Source organism: Gobio gobio (assembly GCF_949357685.1).
Source record: "Gobio gobio genome assembly, chromosome: 11".
NCBI classification, from domain to species: Eukaryota; Metazoa; Chordata; class Actinopteri; order Cypriniformes; family Gobionidae; genus Gobio; species Gobio gobio.
The window spans coordinates 17,377,799-17,397,391 of NC_137104.1; the positions used below are offsets into that span (position 1 = coordinate 17,377,799).

At 37.3% G+C, this 19,593-nt stretch overlaps 2 protein-coding genes across 3 annotated transcripts in view; one reads left to right on the plus strand and one right to left on the minus strand.

Moving 5' to 3' along the window:
* The window catches only part of bzw2 (basic leucine zipper and W2 domains 2), a 440,416-nt gene that overhangs the window by 127,631 nt on the left and 293,192 nt on the right, over positions 1-19,593 (plus strand). The window lies entirely within an intron of this gene.
* pip4p2 (phosphatidylinositol-4,5-bisphosphate 4-phosphatase 2) overlaps positions 1-19,593 on the minus strand; it is a 46,923-nt gene that overhangs the window by 26,763 nt on the left and 567 nt on the right. The window contains exons 2-5 of one of the 2 annotated variants that reach the window (XM_079829061.1): positions 7,725-7,873; positions 4,200-4,306; positions 1,170-1,293; positions 521-589 (exon numbers count right to left, since the gene is read on the minus strand). In XM_079829061.1, the coding sequence (XP_079685187.1) occupies positions 521-589; positions 1,170-1,293; positions 4,200-4,306; positions 7,725-7,873 (449 nt within the window). The remainder of the gene's footprint in view (positions 1-520; positions 590-1,169; positions 1,294-4,199; positions 4,307-7,724; positions 7,874-19,593) is intronic. The other variant, XM_079829062.1, reaches the window with a different exon arrangement.

The following is a 19,593-nucleotide window of genomic DNA, read 5'->3' on the forward strand; positions in this document are numbered from 1 at the left end:
AACTGTTTGGTTACAGACTTATATAGAAAGAAATTCATACAGGTTTGGAACAACTTGAGGATGAGTAAATGATGACACAATTTTCATTTTTGTTGGTGAACTATCCCTTTAAGTTTTGTAAATGAGGTGTTGTTGTATTTAGTATAATTTATTCCAATCTGATACGATTGTGAATTTGTTTAAAAGGTCATAGGAATTGGTTAATTTGTACATAAAAATCACGAATTTTGCTGTTTTTTGTTGGGCTGACTCTAACTGGATAATAGCTGACAAAACCACATATGGATGCATGTAAAGTTTTCCTATATTTTTAATTATTGATGCATCATTTTTTATTATAAATTATAAAAATCAATAATTTGATCTAAACTACACAATTTTTTTTCACATTTGCAAACATTTTAATCTCAGTCTGGAGCCCTGGAACGATGTGAATTTTATTATTATTATTATTATTACTTCTAATTAGTTTGTCATTTTGTCAGTTCCACCAACTGAGAAGGTGGCAGTGTATTAGGACCTTGAAAAGATCAGAAGGGCCGCGAATAGCCAGGCCAGAGGCAGACTGGGACCACTCATCATCGCTGCCCTATACAGCAGGGGCATCACAGGACACTAAGAACATGTGCACTAGAAAAATTCTACACTACATATACACTACCAGTCAAAAGTTTGGGTCAGTGCGATTTAAAAAAAAAAAGAAATTAATAATACTTTTATTCAGCAAGGATGCAATAAATTGAAAATGACAGTAAAGACATTTATAATGTTAAAAAGATTTTAAATTTCAAATAAATGCTTTTCTTTTTAACCTTTTTATTCATCAAAGAATCCTGAAAAAATTACACAAAAACATGAAGAAAATAAGCATATTAGAATTATTCCTGAAGGACCATGTGACACTGAAGACTGGAGTAATGATGCTGAAAATACAGCTTTGGCATCACAGGAATAAATCGCATTTAAAAATGTATTAATATAGAAAACAGTTATTTTAAATTGTAGTAATATTTTGATGTTTTATCACATAAGACTTTTCTTTCAAAAACATCTTACTGAACCCAAACTTTTGAATGGCAGTGTAAATGCATTCACAGAACGTCTCTGCTTTCAAGAAACATTATTCTAGGTCAGAGATGAAATATTAATATAAAGATGTGAGACCGTACAAGGAATGTGTTGCCACAGTGGCCGCAGACCACACGCATGCCCTCAGGCTGGACTGGTAGAGCTGGCTGGGCGGGCTGCTCCTCCGGGATCACCATCACAGGGCTCAGGTTGATGATCCGTCTGCTGGGGACCCATACAAACAATGTCAGTTTTTCACTTTCTACAGATTTGAAAAGAATTGTCAGTTAATATTAACCCTATAAAGCCTACTGTCTCATATATGATATGCACATTTGTAAGGCCTCTAAACATGATAAAAACTGAAAAACCTGTTGTACATGCTTTCTGTTGTCTGATTAATAGTTTATACCTTTTTTTAGCAAGTAAAATGCTATTTGGTATAATTCTAAAAACATCCTCATTCAGATTGTGGTACACACTTGTCTGGCTATCCAAGTATAGGTCTCTGCAGGATAGTAATAGGAGTTACTAGATCAGTGGGCGAGGCTATAAACAGAAGGCGTTTTTTACTGCGTTACCTGATTTGCCCACGTCACAGTGTGGGTAGGGTTTAAGGGTGGGGTCAGGTGAAGGGGATCATTTTCATTGCATGGTTTATAAACACCCATCAGTTTGAAAACACCCACAAGTTTAGAAACGCCCACTTTGGTTCCGCAGAGACCCCATAGTCTGGCTATCACCTGACCAAGCTCAATCTTTTAAGATTGAACATTGGTCTGGGGAGGCTGCTCTGTATTTTCTACTGCACCAGAGGCGTGATCAACGGGCATAGTTCAAATGACTCTGTACGCAATTGGATAGTCCTTCAACCAATCAGACCAACGATCCATCGCTTCTCTTTCCGTCATTGTGTTAAACCCCAATAGCGCGCCAGGTGGATAAGGCGGTTTGTGATTGGTCCCTGCAAATTTGTAACAGAAGCAGGATAGAAATATGTACAGGTTTCCAGACTGAGCTGCAGGGCGAAATCAAATCGCCGGCAGATTGGGCTGGGTATACCCAGTCTAGGTACACATGTCTTTTTGCTGTGAAATCTTTAACCATACTTAAGAGGTAAACATAAGAATAACTTTTATATGGTAATATTTCAAGATGAACACTTACTGGACTGAAGCAACTTATGTTTACTTGATTATCTCTATATATATATTTTTTTTTAGAAAAATCATGCTAAAATTTGAGTATCAAATATGACAGATCAGATTTTTTAGGAACATTTAATTGTACATCTCTCAATAATAATGATTTTATTGCATTGAATTATGTTTCACCCTCCACATTAAAAACTAGGCTTTGATCATAAAACTGTAAGAATTTAAATATCATCTTACTAAGACATTTTATTGGAAGGTATAGAGTGAAAACTGATATTCATATGCATTTTATGTAAGTAGCCTACTATACTGTTAAAAAGATCTTGTTTATTTAAATTACAAGTTGTCAGTATTTCATCTTACTTTTAGGCCATAGAAATATCAGCAAATTGCATATTTTTCTTAGTTTGGGCCTATGAGGCATTTTTTTCCCACCTTGAGTGTGAGCTCCATATTCTCTCTATATGAGCCGTAAAAGCTAACACTTTACAATAAGGTTTCATTTGTTAACAAAATCAGTTAGTTTACATGAACTAACAGTAAAAATACCTTTAAAGCATTTATTAATTATTAGTTAATGTTAATTTCTACATTTACTAATACATTATTAAAATGTTTATAATGGACCTCAGCTAACATAAACTAACAATGTACAGTTTTTTAATAAAATGATGTTAACAAAGATACAGTAACAAATGTATTGCTCATTGTTAGATAATATTGCTTAACGGATAAACTAATGGATCCTTATTGTAAAATGTTACCGGTTACCTTTTTTTTTTTTTTAAAGGTGTCATGAACTGTTTTTTTATATTTTTTTATACTGTTGTCTGAGGTCAACTTATGACGTTTGCGTGGTTTTTACATTCAAAAACATCATAATGAATAAGTAATAGGCTATTTTCTGCCATGATTTTGAGGCTCTCTACGAAAAACACTCGGTTTTGATGGGCGTGCCGCACTGAAGACTTGGAAGTAAACGCCCACGGCTAGGATTGGATAAGATTTGCATATTTAATGAGCTTCAGCTCCCCTCAGTACATGTGGGGATTGTTTTGAAAGCGTCTGGAGAAACACTCACAGGGCTCGCAAAATGCCTTTATCAAACAAACACAATGATTCATCTCTCATCCACCCGTGATTGATTGGAATGTTATCTCTGTATTACTTGGCCCGCCCGATCAGTGAATAACCGCGACCCGTACACACACACGCGCGTGTGCAAGAAAGGAATGTTATTTCACTATTTAAGATAGCCCGTCAGCAGGCCGGTGATACGTTTTGGTAGCCTGCCTTAAAAACACATAGCCCCGGGCTTTGCGAGCACTGGCGTTACAAGTCCGAGTCTGATCACAAATTAACCAATAACACCTTCTCCGGCCTGTGACAGCGTGCTAAGGTATGTAATCAATATATATCAAACGATGTGTAACAATGCAATATTAACTCCACGTGTCGGTGGGCGGGCTTGAGGCGGCGCTTCAGCATTCTATGACATCAGTGGTTGACATATTCTGAGATATCTCGTTTTCTGGGCCTGGTGTCAATAAAAGCTTTTCTTTGACTACCAAGGATGTTTTCAGCTCTGAAACTTGCAGGTTATTCTTATATCATGAACTTGTATATATCAAAGGCTCAAGGGAAAGTTGATTTCTCAATTCATCACCCATTTAAGTTTTCTGACTATTTCATATGTCTGGCTTTACATGTTTAAAATCTTTTCAGTGACTCAGTTCTTACAAGTCTCACAGCTTGTCTTTCACTACAATTATTCTATAAATATTCAGACCGCACTGTAAAAGCATGTGAAATGTTTTGACATTACTAAGTACAATTCCCCAAGATATATAAACTCAAAACAAGCACTGCTTGTTTGAGCATTTATGGTAATACATGTCTGTGGTAATATACTGTTGCAGATCCCATAACACATACCTACTAAATGACCCTCTGAAGTGTGTCTATAACACTTACCAGTTGGGCCGAGGGCATCCTATCCTCCTAGACGTGTCTTTACAGATTAGCAGGCAGTTGCAAGGACATCTAACATACTTCTTTCCTGTTGGTGGATTTTTTATAGGCTGTTAAAAAACAAATACATCATGTTTCAAAAGGGACCACACAATATGCAAGATAACATATAAAATGTAATATCATTCTAATATAATGTAATATAGTTTATTATAATAAATCTCCCTTATGATAAAGTTTGTGAATAAGCATTGCACCTTGATAAGACCTGCATTTTACCTTAATTACCCTCAAACCCTCAGAAATAAGATCAAGATAAATTGGACAAATTAAATCCAATTTACCTTGATCTTCAAATTCAAAAAGTTTTCATCCAGGGAACGACACACAGTATTAAGAATCAAGGGTTCATAAACTTTTGAATGGAGTCATTTTAATAAATTCAGCTATTGTTTTGTCTTGTGGACTATATGTAAACATTATGTAAAATATCTTTTTCAGGACAGTACTAAATAAAAAACAACATGCATTTTGTATGATCTCTCTTATTTTTGACATTTTCACCGAATCTGCAAGCGGTTCACACACTTTTTCTTGCAACTGTATATGAAATAGAGCCGTGTGAAGCCCTTTGATTTTAAAGCTGCTGTCCATAACTTTTTTTGTGTTCAAGATTTACAAAAATTATATAATGAGAATGTACAACATGAAACCATTTTCCAAACCGTGTTTTTGTCTAACTGTGAATCATTATGGTACACTTATAATAAGTGTTTATATTGGGACTATTTCAGAACGGTCTGATAGGAAGGCCTGTTTACACCATGGACGAACTATAACGATAAAGTTCAAAAAATTCTAAAGATAGCAGTTTCCACACGACCACAATAACGTTAACATCACAGAAAAAACATATCGTTGGAATCACAGTGATTTTTTCCAGCTGATGACTGATAAAAATATTGACAGCCAATCAGAATCAATCCTGCTTTAAACCTTGAGCCTTTAAAGTGGCAGATGACAAAACTAAAGCGCATGCAATAAATAGAGCGCAGAGTGGACACTAATATAGTTATAATTATTATTATCTTTATAGTTATCGTTCTTGGTGAACAGGCCTTAAAACCTGTAAAACATGCTGTTATGTGAATCAGGTGACAGCAGTTCAGATTAAGCATCTACTGCAAAGTGTTTCTCATGCAGACAATTCAATTACACTGTAATTCAGCCCTCTTGAGCACACAACACTTATGGGTATGAACGTGGATCCTTCTTCCCAAATACCTTCATTACCTTAAGCTCTTTGAGGTTGCGAGGACTATATTATGTATCTGATATTGACTTTGGATGGATGAGCAGTCAAAATGATAGTGACAACTACTTTGTGTGAGGAACATGCTGAAATTGAATCATTATTCACTGACAAACTTCATCTCCACTAAAGCTTGTGTCTAGTCCGCATTCATGCCCAGACTCAAAACTTGTTTTATCAACACAAACGGTGGCAAAAAATACTGCCATAACTGTAACTTTTTTTAAAATCTGGATATGAAAGCAGCTCAGATATCAGGTTTGGCAGAGGGGACATGTCAAAAACAAGTCAAGATGAGTAAGAACTTATTGTGGTTGATAAATAAGTTATTATTTGCATTTGCTGTGAAACTGCTTTGAAACGATATGTATTGTCAAAAGCACTATACAAATATGCTAATATCTAATATGCTGATTTGCTTCTCAAAAATAATTTATTATTATCAACAGTGAAAACAGTGCTGCTTAATATTTTTTTTAATTGTAAGTTCAAAAGAACAGCATTTATTTGAAATAGAAATTGTTTAATGCATTCTTGAAAAATAAAAGTATTAATTTCTTTAAAAAAAAGGAAAAACATTTTGACCCTAAACTTTGATTGAAAGTGTACATTGTAACGTGTATGAACACGCATGAATCAAACATTAATCAAAATACTATTTATTAAACAAAGAGAATATACTAGGAGAAAGATAAAGTAAATACATATTGCCATAAACAAGACTGAACAAAGAGTGGAGGAAACTAAGGGCTTAAATACCACAGAGAGCTAATGAACTAGAACAGAAACAGGAGCGGGATTAAATAGAAACTATGGAAACTAATGAGCAGGAACACAGGCAAAACGAGAACAACGTAACCGAAACACAATAAAACTAAACAGAACCAAAGCATAACCCTAACATCCATTCCATTAGTAGAATCATTTACTGTATTATCCAAAATTAGACATCACCAAATGGTTATTTAATATACACACCATTTTTATTTATTGAATTTCCAATATATACACTATACTGCCAAAAGTTTTGGGATGCCTGCCTTAGCATGCACACTAACTTTAATGACATCCCATTCTTAGTCTGTAGGATTTAATATGGAATTGTCCCACCCTTTGCAGCTATAACAGCTTCAACTCTTCTGGGAAGGCTTTCCACAAGGTTTAGGAGTGTGTTTATGGGAATTTTTGACCATTCTTCTAGAAGTGCATTTGTGAGGTCAGGCACTGATGTTGGACGAGAAGGCCTGGCTCGCCGTCTCTGCTTTAATTCATCCCAAAGGTGTTCTATCGGGGTTGAGGTCAGGCCAGTCAAGTTCCTCCGCATTAAACTTGCTCATCCATGTCTTTATGTACCTTGTTTTGTGCACTGGTGCGCAGTCATGTTGGAACAGGAATGGGCCATCCCCAAACTGTTCACACAAAGTTGGGAGCATGATATTGTCCAAAATGGCTTGATATGCTTAAGAGTTCCTTTAACTGGAACTAAGGGGCCAAGCTCAACCCCTGAAAAACAACCCCACACCATAACCAACACTCCACCCAACTTTACACTTGGCACAATGCAGTCAGGCAAGTATCGTTCTCCTGGCAACCGGCAAACCCAGACTCTTCCATCGGATTGCCAGACAGAGAAGCGTGATTCATCACTCCAGAGAACACGTCTCCACTGCTTTACACCACTGCATTCGACACTTTGCATTGCACTTGGTGATGTAAGGCTTGGATGCAGCTGCCTCTGTAGAAAGTTGGCGACTTCTGCGCACTGTGTGCCTCAGCATGCGCTGACCCCGCTCTGTGATTTTACGTGGCCTACCACTTGGTGGCTGATTTACTGTTGTTCACAATTGCTTCCACTTTGTTATAATACCACATTTCACGAATGGACTTATTTCACAGAAGGCAACCAATCACGGTACCACGCTTGAATTCACTGAGCTCCTGAGAGAGACCCATTCTTTCACAAATGTTTGTAGAAGCGTCTGCATGCATGCCTTGGTGCGTGATTTTATACACCTTTGGCCATGGAAGTGATTGGAACACCTGAATTCAATGATTTGAAGGGGTGTCCCAATACTTTTGGTTTATTATGATACAATAAAATGTTACCATAAAAGTATGCATTAACTTGTGAAACAGGCTTTTAATCACACTGCCCACCCCTAGTATATCTAAAGCTATGTATGACTAAGCTCAAGCTGCATTTGGGGGTCTCTTACCGTGGCCTCATTGCAGACGGTGCACTTCACCACATGCTGATGGAGTTTGCCATCCAGAGTTATAAGAGACTGGCACACTCGACAATTAATGACAGGCACTCCTCCTGCATCTGGACTGGCGATGGCTGTGTAGGGTGGAGGTAATTCGGCTGCAGAGGGAGAGAAACCAGTCGATTAGTGTTGCATGACTACTATTTTGTTAATTGTAGTTACCATACTGTATGTTAAATCAGTTGGTTCACTTAGTATCAGTCAGCATAACTGACCCAGTTTTTAACTAGAGTAGTGCAAGATACTGCAAAGACTGAATGCTGTATTATCGGTTTGGTAATGTACAGTCAGCCGGTCATTATTGCAAAATAAAAAAGTAAAATTTTTTTTACATGGCTTTTTACCAAATATGTAAGTAAATGGGCATGCAGTATTGATTTTAGTTTAAATAATTATATTACGTGAGAAGAAAGAGACCACAGAACAGAACAGAGACATGAAACTAGCACAGTTCTACAGGAACTTTTTTTCCTGAGACAAAGGCCAGGTCATTATAAAAAAACATTTAACTGTGAAATGCCACGGTTGACCAAACAGAATCAAGTATTCCAGTGTAATAAGCAGTGATAATCATTTGATTTGGCTTTAATAATAGAACTTTAGAAATGATATATTTCTATTGTAAAAGTGTCTTGCTTCAAATCCCATCTAAAGAACCCAGAAATGCAGATGCATTGTGTTCAGCAGTATGTGCATCCTACTCACACTTTCAGTTACTCTCTCACATCCGCTGTACAGTATCTGGGCCATCAGCCAAAAGCCTGCCTTCAGTATTACTGAAATCCAGGGCTCAGCCACAACATTATTATTACTCCACTGTTTATTCGCTGTGAAATTAAGACATGTTCCTCCTGCTGTCTGTCACTTGTCATTCTGAGATCACACTGGCAACAACAGTCATACTGCAGCCATATTGAACATGTGACACCAAAGCAAAAGCAGCTGACAGCAGCTCTGGCCCCATGACCTCATTCAGCTGTCGGGGATCATCCATCTCTTTATGTGCTGCAACAGAAAACTCACAGGCCTGGTTTCACAGACAAGGCTTAGATTAAGCCAGGATTAGGCCATAGTTCTATCAGGACTTTTAAGTAGCTTTTTTAAACGTGCCTTAGAAAAAAAACATTACTGGTCAAGATACACATTAATGGCACTGATGTATTTTAAGATAAGTTGCTTTTAGTTAAAACAGCTCAAACATGCACTTTAGTCTAGGACTAGGCTTTTAAGCCTCATCTGTAAAACCAGGGGTACGTGTCTCCAAGTAGTGTGATCTTATCATGTGTAAAAAGTTAAAATGTTGTCCTAATCAGTTCAGGTTCTATTATTATTATTAGTATCATGATATTATTCCAAATATCATTAACTGAGTAGAAAAATCAGGTGATTTATTCTGTTTTTAAATTGCAATTTTGTAAATTGTTGCTAATGTTTTTGGGAAAAGGCAGGCTTAGTTTAATCCAAAATACATGAAAAATTGTAATATTGTGAAACATAATTACTAGTTCTCAGTGTCACGTGATGCTTCAGAAATCATTCTAATAAAATTTCTTATTAATATCAATGTTGCAAAATGTTTAGCTGGGAATTGATTGGATTGGATGCTGCAATATTTCAAAGAATTTTGACTTTAAGCACATGTCCTTTATGCCTCTGCTCTCACTAATATAGCATATACCATCTCTCCAGGGGCAGATGGAAAGCGCAGGTCTTATTTCTCTGACACCAGCCTGCACTATTTGTAAGATGAGAGGCCTTTTCCAAACCCTGGAACCTTCAGCCAGCTGTTGTTGCAACTCGCTCTCTGTCTGTCTATCATGTTAAAAAAATCAGAGAGACGCTGAGCGTCCCATGTGTAGAGGAGATTAGCATGCACTGACAATAGTGAATGTGTTAACTGAGGGTACAGTTCCATAACCAAGTAAACTTGTTCTAGTTTTTACTCTTAATCCATAATCTCAAAATATGTGGCTGTAATAACAATGTGCAAAACATCATTATTTTAGGGAATGCACTGATATTACAATTCTGGCGGAGACTGATAAATAGCTGATATTAAAAATATGTCTGAATTAATTAAAAATAAAACACTAAAAACTACAACCAATAATTTAAAATGTGAATTTAAAAGTGTATTTAGTCATCACGACATTACAATGTACAGTATGAAAAAAAATTATATTTATTTTGGGATTTGCGCAATATTACATTTAACAGAGTTATTAAATTATTAGTGGTTTTAGTGGCTTTAAGTGAGTGTTAAATAATGGTAAATTCTAAAATCAAAATGTAAAAACAGAAGAAAATGAACACGAACAATTAAATATCCAATATAGACTGATACATTAAAAAAATCTCAAATATCAGTAAAACAGTATGCTTAAAGGTGCAGTGTGTGATTTCAGCGGCATCTAGTGGTGAGGTTGTTAATTGCAACCACCTAAAGCTCACCCCTCCCTTTCAAAGCACATAGAGAAGCTATGGTGGCCGGCACAGGACAAAAATGTCGTCATCGGAGAGAGCAGAGAGTGACTAGCGCTCTGTAGAGCAGTTTGTTCGTTTAGGGCTACTGTTGAAACATGATGGCACAAAATGGTGATTTCATTGTAACGGGACCCGCGGTGTATATAGATAGAAATGACTCATTCTAAGGTAATAAAAACATAATGGTTCATTATGTAAGGTCTTTATACACCACTGAAAACATAGTTATGTATATTATATTGCATTTCTGTCAATAGATAAAAACTACACACTGCACCTTTAAAGTCAGCAAAAAATTTAATTTTAGTCTTTTCTTCCCTATTGTGATGTATATCCAAGTGAAATGGCTTCTCGAACAAGAAAAAATGCAGAGCAGGACTTGATTTTGACCATCGGGAATTGATTGGATCGTTGTGGTTTGCTATTGCTGTGATCTCATGTGAGTGACAGGTTGCCCCGCCCCCTCACTCCAGTGAACACGTCATCAGAGAAGAGAAGAGATGTCGCTGCAAGAGGGAGGGGAAGTTATTTTGATTAAAGATTATGAGGGCATATTTAACAAATAATAATGATGTGCACAGATAAATAATTTATAGATACTACAATATTCTATTAAAAAACAAGAATGGTCCATTTGGATTTCATTATGACTTTAAGCACGGTACACAACAATTCTGTCCACTGAACAGCATCATTAATTCATCTTCTTTAAAGCATCACTGATAAAAGTATGAAAAACTAAAAAAACTAAAAAAAGAAACGAACTGTCCTTGCTAATCGATAAGGCCCCTTTTTTAATGGTATTTTAACAATGTCTACTAGCCTAGAAATCTAGATGCACCCTAGTGGCAGCAAATAAAATTTGCAGCCAGGGTCGTCTAGCAACTCTCCGTTGGCTTGCGAGTTTGAAAAACCAAACTCTAGTCAGGCCAATCACATCGTGAATGGACCAAAGTTTTTTTTTTTTTTTTTTGCAGGGGTGGGGTGGGGGTTTATTGGTTTATTTAATGGAATTAAATTATTAAATTATTAAAATGGATTTAAGGAAATAAAGAAAAATAAATAAGAATAGTAAAATATGCAAACATTCACTGTTATTTTCATCTGCCTAATATGTAAAAATTAGTGCTGTCAAAAGATGAATCGCGATTAATCGCATCCAAAATACAAGTTTGTGTTTACATAATATATGTGTGTGTACTCTGTTAATTATTATTTATATATAAATACAAACACAAGCATGTATATATTTAAGAAAAAAATATTATTTTTATATATATAAAACATTTATATTTATATATATTATAGATTATATAAATGTATATACAGTATATACATGCAAATATTTCTTAAATATATACATGAATGTGTGTGTATTTATATATAAATAATAATTAACAGAGTACACACACATATATTATGTAAACACAAACTTTTATTTTGGATGCGATTAATCACGATTAATCTTTTGACAGCCCTAGTAAAAATGCAAAATCTTTCTTGTCAGGTCAAATTCAGTTATGATGTACATGAATAATGTCATATTTTAAATTCAAAATGGTGAAACTTCATTAAAAAAAGTCCCAATGCTTGTCTACTCTTTTGCTACACACTGAAAAGTATATACTTTTTCTTTACCAAAAGGAGTACATACTTTTAGGGCGTAGTATACTTAAATGGGTATATTTTTTTCCCTCAAACATTTGTTTATACAAACATTTTAGGCGAATTGGGACGCAGCACCAGTGTTCCAGTTTGTTCCCTTGATTAATTAATCATTCTGTTTACCTGTCGTTCAATTAGTCTGTGAGATTTATACACCCTGTGTGCGTCTCATCAGTTCCCAAGCTCCTGAGCTCGTGAATCAGTATATCGTGTACACAAATTCGGGCACTGGTAAGGACGGTAAATAATGCTGGCTCACTACACATTGGGACACTGATGACTATTTCCAGCGACGTAACAACGTCCTCATTGTACAACATCATTACTGGTATTTATGAACAACAGCAGAGCTGATCTTTCTGACATTACTTGTAATGCTATTTAAAGTACATTATGATAAATACTTTGCTTGTTACATATACGTGCAACATTTCAGACATAAATAAATTATAAAAGTTGTGTTGATTTACCTGTGTAATGATGTATGTTTATTCTGAAATCTAATAAAATAATGCTTTCTATTTTTAAAAACATGTATCGCGTGTTGTTATTGGTCGTTATGTGTAGCGAGTTGGCTCAACTGATTTAAGTTTCACGCTTCAGAATTGTGAGCATCGATGCACCCTGGGTTTTGCGTTGCGTTGTGGGAATTTTTAGTGTGCAAACGTTTCAGCATTGAAAGGATTCTGCGATTAAGACAGCCCTTAAAATGGCAGACTCCCTGATCAGTGCCCTGACTACTGAACCAGGGAGCTGATTGAGACGCACACCCTGTTTTGTTCAGTTCTTTGTCAGGGCTCGTCTATGATAAGTTGTTGTTTTCTTAGTTTCCCCTGCCTGTTTCCTGAGTGTTTGGATTAAAAGACTATTTCCTGGAGTTCTCCTTTGTCATGCGATTTCACTGCAAGTTGCCCACACATGACAATATGCACAATTTGTTAAAGAGGTGGTAAACCACGATTTCACTTTTCTAACTTTAGCTAGTGTGTAATGTTGCTGTTTGAGCATTAACAACATCTGCAAAGTTACAACGTTCAAAGTTTAAAGCAAAGGGAGATATCTGCTTTTAAAGAAATCAATTTCTAAGGACTACAGCAAACGGCCGGTAGGCGACTACAGACATTCCTCCAGGGTCTCTGACATCACCAGCCCCAATATTTACATAAACCCCTCCTCCGAGAATATTAAATAAGAGGGGGGGGGTGAGGCCATTTTGTATCGCCGCGGGGAAGCGTTGTTGTGGTTAGTAGGCTGGAGTGTTGTTGCCGCAATGCCGACGAAACGCTGTTATTTTGATCCGGATTGCAGGTCCACTTTGTTCAGCCTTCCTAGGGACGGGGGTGCGTTGCAGTGCGTTTAACATACAACATGTTATATGCATGTGTGTACGGGAAAGAGGGGAACAGGTCGCATATGCAGCAGATATATGCTGCCGATCATAAATCACGAGACAGACAGGGGTCGGAGGAGAAGACTGGAAAATGTGACATAATGGACAATATTCTGTATTTGCAATACACGAGCCGCGGTTCAGTTGCACGAGACAAACACTGCCAGTGTGAATGCACAATGGGCGCACGGCTCCCGCTGCACATTTCACGGAGGAAAGTTTCCACAATCTTCGCGAGTTCAATGAAGGATTCGCACAACGGCTTGTCCTGAAAGATGGATTTAAAAACAAGCTGTTTACGGGCCACAACCTGTAAGTATGATTTATTTTTCGGCGATGTGTTTTCCTGTAATAGTTTGTATTGTTAATTGTACGTTGTAGCAAGGAAGTAAACAGATGACAACGCTGTTTGGCTCTGCAAACCAGTTTGTTAAATGCTCATTCATACTTAATGTTTTCCGACAAACACCTAATGTTACAAACTTTTTTTTAAATCTCAAAAGCGAACTTGGCATTAGTGTAAATGATTCTTTGATTAGAGCTTTTATGTATTGTTTATCTGCATGCTTGTTTATCTACGGGCATGCTAAACATGGTTCTGTGTTTGATTTGGCTACTAGTAAAGCCAATGTTTAGTGTTCGTTTTGGGTTAATAGTTCTTGCGACAGATATTTGGCTATAATCGTTCTAAAAATACAAAAGTAACAGTGACATTCAGTAGCGATCACTATAGATCCGCAGTCTTTACTCTTGAGGACTGAACAGGTTCTGCTCGATCATCTTCACTAAAATTGCCTGGGTCTGATTCGGGCTCAAATTGGTATGGTTTTATTGACGCTATTGTTTCTAATGCTACCCAAAGCACAGTCTACCGGTAAAGGTAAGGGGCGTGACATTTCCGACAAACGTGCACTAGGCGGTTAGCGAATCACAACACACTGGGCAAGCTAACCAATCTGAGCCCATTGCGTATTTTTGAGGGACCGGCTTCATACAACCCGGAAACCATCAGACCGTTTTTACAAGGAGGGACAGAGCAGTGTAGAATAAAGGTCAAATATATGAAAAATAATGCAATTTTTTAAAAACGAAGAATGAACACATGTTACAGTGCATTCCACAAACACAATCAAGCCTTCGAAAGAATGTGCTTTACCACCCCTTTAATTATAACACTACGGAGGAAAACAATGAAGTACAAACAAATGTCTACTATATATCTACATTAGGGGTGGCACGGTTCGGTTCGCTTGTCTCGGTTCGAAGCGTGTGCGTCGCACGGTTCGACGCATGCGCAATGTATCCTCGTGCCCGTATGTTACCTCAGACAGTGGGTGTCCTTTTCGCGCGAAATAAGAGGTGTGTGTGTGTGTGTGGGGGACATACAGTAAAATAAAGTAAAAGTGGCGTGCTGCAGGTCACGTCACGTGTACAAATGCAAGTGGGAGAGATCAGGAAGGCTGCCCGGAGTTGGAGGATACGCCAGCGACGTATAGCAGGCAGGGCAGATGCAGTGCGTGTGGAGAGCGGGAGCCGCGTGTGCCCGTTGTGCATTCACACACTGGCAGTGTTTGTCTCGCGCAGCTGAACCTCGACTCGTGTATTGCAAATACAGACAAATATTCTACATTCTGTCACATTTTCTGGTCTTCTCCTCCGACCCCTGTCTGTCTCATGCTTTGATTTATGATGGGCAGCATATATCTGCTGCAAATGCAACGTGTTCCCCTCTGTCTCATACACACATGCATATAACATGTTGTATATAAGTAGTTCACATGATAAATGTAACATTTAAAAGTTAAGATATGCTTCTAGTTTTAATAATTTAAACAAAAACTTCTGGCAGTGTTGTGTTTTCGTGTATTTTTTCTTTTCACAGCGCTGGATGTCATTTGGTGATTGTGAAACACACGGAACACTTCATGGTGAAATTTGTTAATCAGGTCAGCTAAATTAAAGCCAGAGTGCATTGTTCTGATCAAAATTGACATGATTAACATGAAAAATGTTACGCCAATGTGTCGGACTCGGTAGACAGCCAGTTAGGAAAAAACTTCTACATGATATAACAATTTTTTAATACTGTATCCTAAATTGTGGATGATTTAGCTATATATCATATGCTGAAGTAAATTTCTGGAGTGTTAATGATTAAAAAAAACAACAAGAACCTTACAGAACCGAAAACCGTGACCCTAAAACCGTGATACGAACCGAACCGTGGGTTTTGTGAACCGTGCCACCCCTAATCTACATAGTAAAATAAGTATGGGTGTGCAATTGTATTCTACTTCGTCACATTGTGCTAAGATCTTGACCAAGCGGCAACCTCCCGTAGTTTCTCTTGAAGCCAATACGGAAGTGACTTAAACTGCAATTCATCGACTGGCCGCTAGGGACAGGCTCCAGAAGGGAGCAGAATCTCATTGAGCTCCATGTTAAAATGCCCAACTTTACAGAAGAAACATGTTTACAGCCTGGTACAAATTGTGTTTTGGTCTATACGGCTAATTTTGCCCTTCATGACAACTGTAAGGGGGTGAATTTTTTTATAACTCATTCGTTTACATTATATAAAGCATTAAAGTTCTGCATAATTAAGGCCGTGGCCACTTTGACTGACAGGTGGATAGCCATTTATCTGCTGTCTGTTAGTCATCGCGTCACCTCAGCTCCACCCACCTCCTGCCTCTTTGCCCATTTTCTATTATCCGGGAGCGACGCGGGATGACGCGCTGCCAAGATGGAAACGGCCAGCTTGTCCCTACTTAACGCTTCAAAACTGCTCTTCAGAATCCTATGGGTGGATTCTGGACACTACGTCCATCTTTTTTTACAGTCTATGATCTTGACTAATCCCAAGAGACTTCAAAGGTTCTTTTCTCATGTTATTATAGCTCGAGTTAGAGATAGAATAAATTTTTTCTAAAGATATAAGATGCTTTATCATGACTACTCAAACCTCATATAATATATAATGGGGAACTATCTCCAAACCATTTAATCGTAATGGTTTTCCTTGCCAAACATAGCAAAGGATAGAGAATGTCTTTGGAGATCACAATTGTTTAACATGATTGGCTGTGGAAACATGCATTTGTTGAACTTAATTATTTTTTAAAGCAGCACTAGGTAGGTTTTGCTCTCGGGGTCCCCCTACAGTTGGGAAACAGTATTGTCCTCTACTACTGTCGTAAACTCTGTCATCCTTCATCAGGGGATGCATCGCACGTGCATTTTTTGACATGATTCACACGGGGCGTCGGCGTCAATGCTTCTCGGCCCGTGTGAATGCGGCGTGATAGCCCTGAACACTGCAGGAGTTCACATGCAGGTGTTCTGCTTGCGTCGTGTGACATGTCTTTATCCCAAGTACAGTGGCATGTTTCAGCATGTCATATGAATATAATTTCATGGGTTTTATTTTTTTACAAAGGCCAAATGATCACGATGCTCACGTTTACAAGCCAGCGTCATTATAGTAGCCTAGTCTATTGGTTACCGTTTAACAGAATCTATGATACTTCAATTCAATGTTTGAGTGGTAGGTAATAACCATATATCGTCAATATTATAATATCAAGCTACCATAGATTAATCTGCAAATTTGAAAAATCGATTTGCATTATAGCTTGAGGCAAGACAAATAAACAAATATCACAGACATGTTAGGTATCCTAAAATATGATTTTGTACGTCTTATGTATTTACTTGCAAGAATGTAGCCCCTCCTCCTTCAGCTCACGCCAACGAGCAAACGCTGGCCCAATGTTGATCCTCGTCCTGCCTTTAATCCGATCACTTTCTCGTTTCCTCTTTTTGCTTTCCTCCAACAAAACCTTTGCTTTCTTATTTTTCTGTGCTGCTTCGGCCATGACTATTATATTCGGCAAACAAATGATGGTTGGGCTCGCACGTCCGAATTTAAGGAAGTTGGGGTGGTGGTGCAAGTGACGTATATGCCGTAAAGCAGTCGAATTTTGTAGTTCTTTTTGTTCTCGGGTTACTACCCGAAACCCGAAGTTTAAAAGTTCGATTAAAAACGATACAGACCCCGTCAGGCTATGGCAGACGTGTCATTCAACCTATTGTAAGTCGATGTATCATCACAAGAGTCTTGAAAATATATTATAAAGGTTGAAAAGTTACCAAGTGCTGCTTTAAAAAAGTGGATTTCCAGAGATAAAATGAGATAAATAAATATAATAAATCACATTTAAATATATATACACACACACATTTAAATAAATAATATACAGATATTTTTTTTAGAAATCATCTTGGTTCAAGATAAAATTTGATCAATCACCCAGCCCTATAAGGCAAGGTTGATCCAGTCGTCCTGCCCATCCTTAGCCTACAGCTAGACCTCCAAGAGTTTTATTCAGCTAATATTTGCTTATCTTGCGAGGTCCTAGCGGAAATGATATCACATGACATGACATCACTAGAGCAGACAGCAATAATTTGTCTGGTTTTCGCCTCAGAGGACCGATCACATATCACTAAAATAAAACTCATTCAGCGAATGTCATGCAGACAAGCTCAAAGCTCTTTCTTATCCTTCATTCTATACCCTTACTATGTCTAACAAGTAACAACATGGATCATTATTAAAGAGCTTGCAAAATGTAACTTTCACAGTTCTACACTTATAGGGTTTGATGCATACAGGTGTTTCCAATAAATGCAGCTTTGGCTTCCGAATGCAACTGCAGAATAAACAACAATCTCAGCACACTAAGCAATGTTGTGCACAGACTCAGCAGTCCCTCCCTCAACAGGCCAAGTTAATCCCTCTAATAGACTCAGTGAGTGAATGCTTGTGGACAAAAACAGCGAAAGAAACCATAATCCAGGGGTTTGAAATACTAGGGCAGATCATAATGCTAGAGTACATTAGCACACATAGCTTATGGCCTCCACATCACCTGATCATGGTACGGTAAGAAAGCCATTATGAATAATGAGACGATGTGTAAGAGGATCATTACAGTAAAAATGTCAATCTTTTTCTGCTAATCAGGAAATGCAATATGGTTAGATTTACAAAAGATAAGAAATTATGTTGACAGACTTGACTGTTAAGTGAGACATTTGGCCATTTTTGAGATCATGAGTAATGGGCCAGTAACTTTGCCAACAAAAAAAGTCTTATTACAGAATTGCGACAAATAATTTGTATTTGCTTATGACACAGGTTATATGTCAGCATTATATCAGCTATAGTTTCATTAGTTAGTATCAGCTAGCTTCGAAGTTATCGTATCAGCTAATGAAAAATCCTATTGATTCACTTTCAAGGGGTCCATTTGGAAATCTGACACCCATATTTACTTGTGAGTGTGTTCTAAACAGTCTTTGGGGTCTTATCAGTTGGTTAAAAAAATCTGAGAGAACTTCTGTTCACAGGGCTCTCATTTCTTCAGCCCACCTCTCAAAACTTGTTTTACTATATAGACTTTCAAAAGGTGGACCTGACTGTTTGACTTTTGGCATTGATTTGGTCTCCCATTACAGCCTAACAATCAAATACACAACAAATTATTCATGATTAGAGGAACCAAAAGTAAAAGACTAGAATCAATTAATGGAAAGTATGGAAACCTGAGAAAAGCATTACACGGTTAAATTTTTAAGGTGTCCCATTACAGTGTACTTACACAAATAAGTACTGAGTAATATCAATTAACAACATGTACGTTCTATACACTCTTAAGGCTCTTTATTGGCATCTATGATTCCCTTAGGAACCTTTATCATCCATCCATGCAACCTTTCATTGCACAAAAAGTTCTTTGGGGAACCAAAATGGTTCTTCAATGGCATCACTGCAAAAACCTCCATTTGGAACCTTTATTATAAGTGTAGCTATGTTTAGGGGTTGGTTTATGATTGCCTGTATTTCTGTATAATTTACTGTAATTTCCATTGTAAATTCATGTAGCCTAACGTGTAACGGACATTGTTCAATGGAAGTGTTACCAGCATTCCTGTAAGGATGTACTATGTAAAAAACATACGTTTAAAAATGTTTATCTGCAAACCAAATCTTCACATTATAGTGAACTGACATATTTTTGTTTAGGCTACTTTTAGCAGAGTGTATAGAGAGGAGAGACGTGTTTTGGTCACTTATAATGTTTAATATGCTTATAGACCCCCATATAATTTGGTCTGGGCCTATAAAACAATGAGAACTGATACTGCTAGAGGTTTATTGAATGAAGCAAAACATCTCTAGCAAGCTAATGTCAATTGCCTCATCTTAAATGC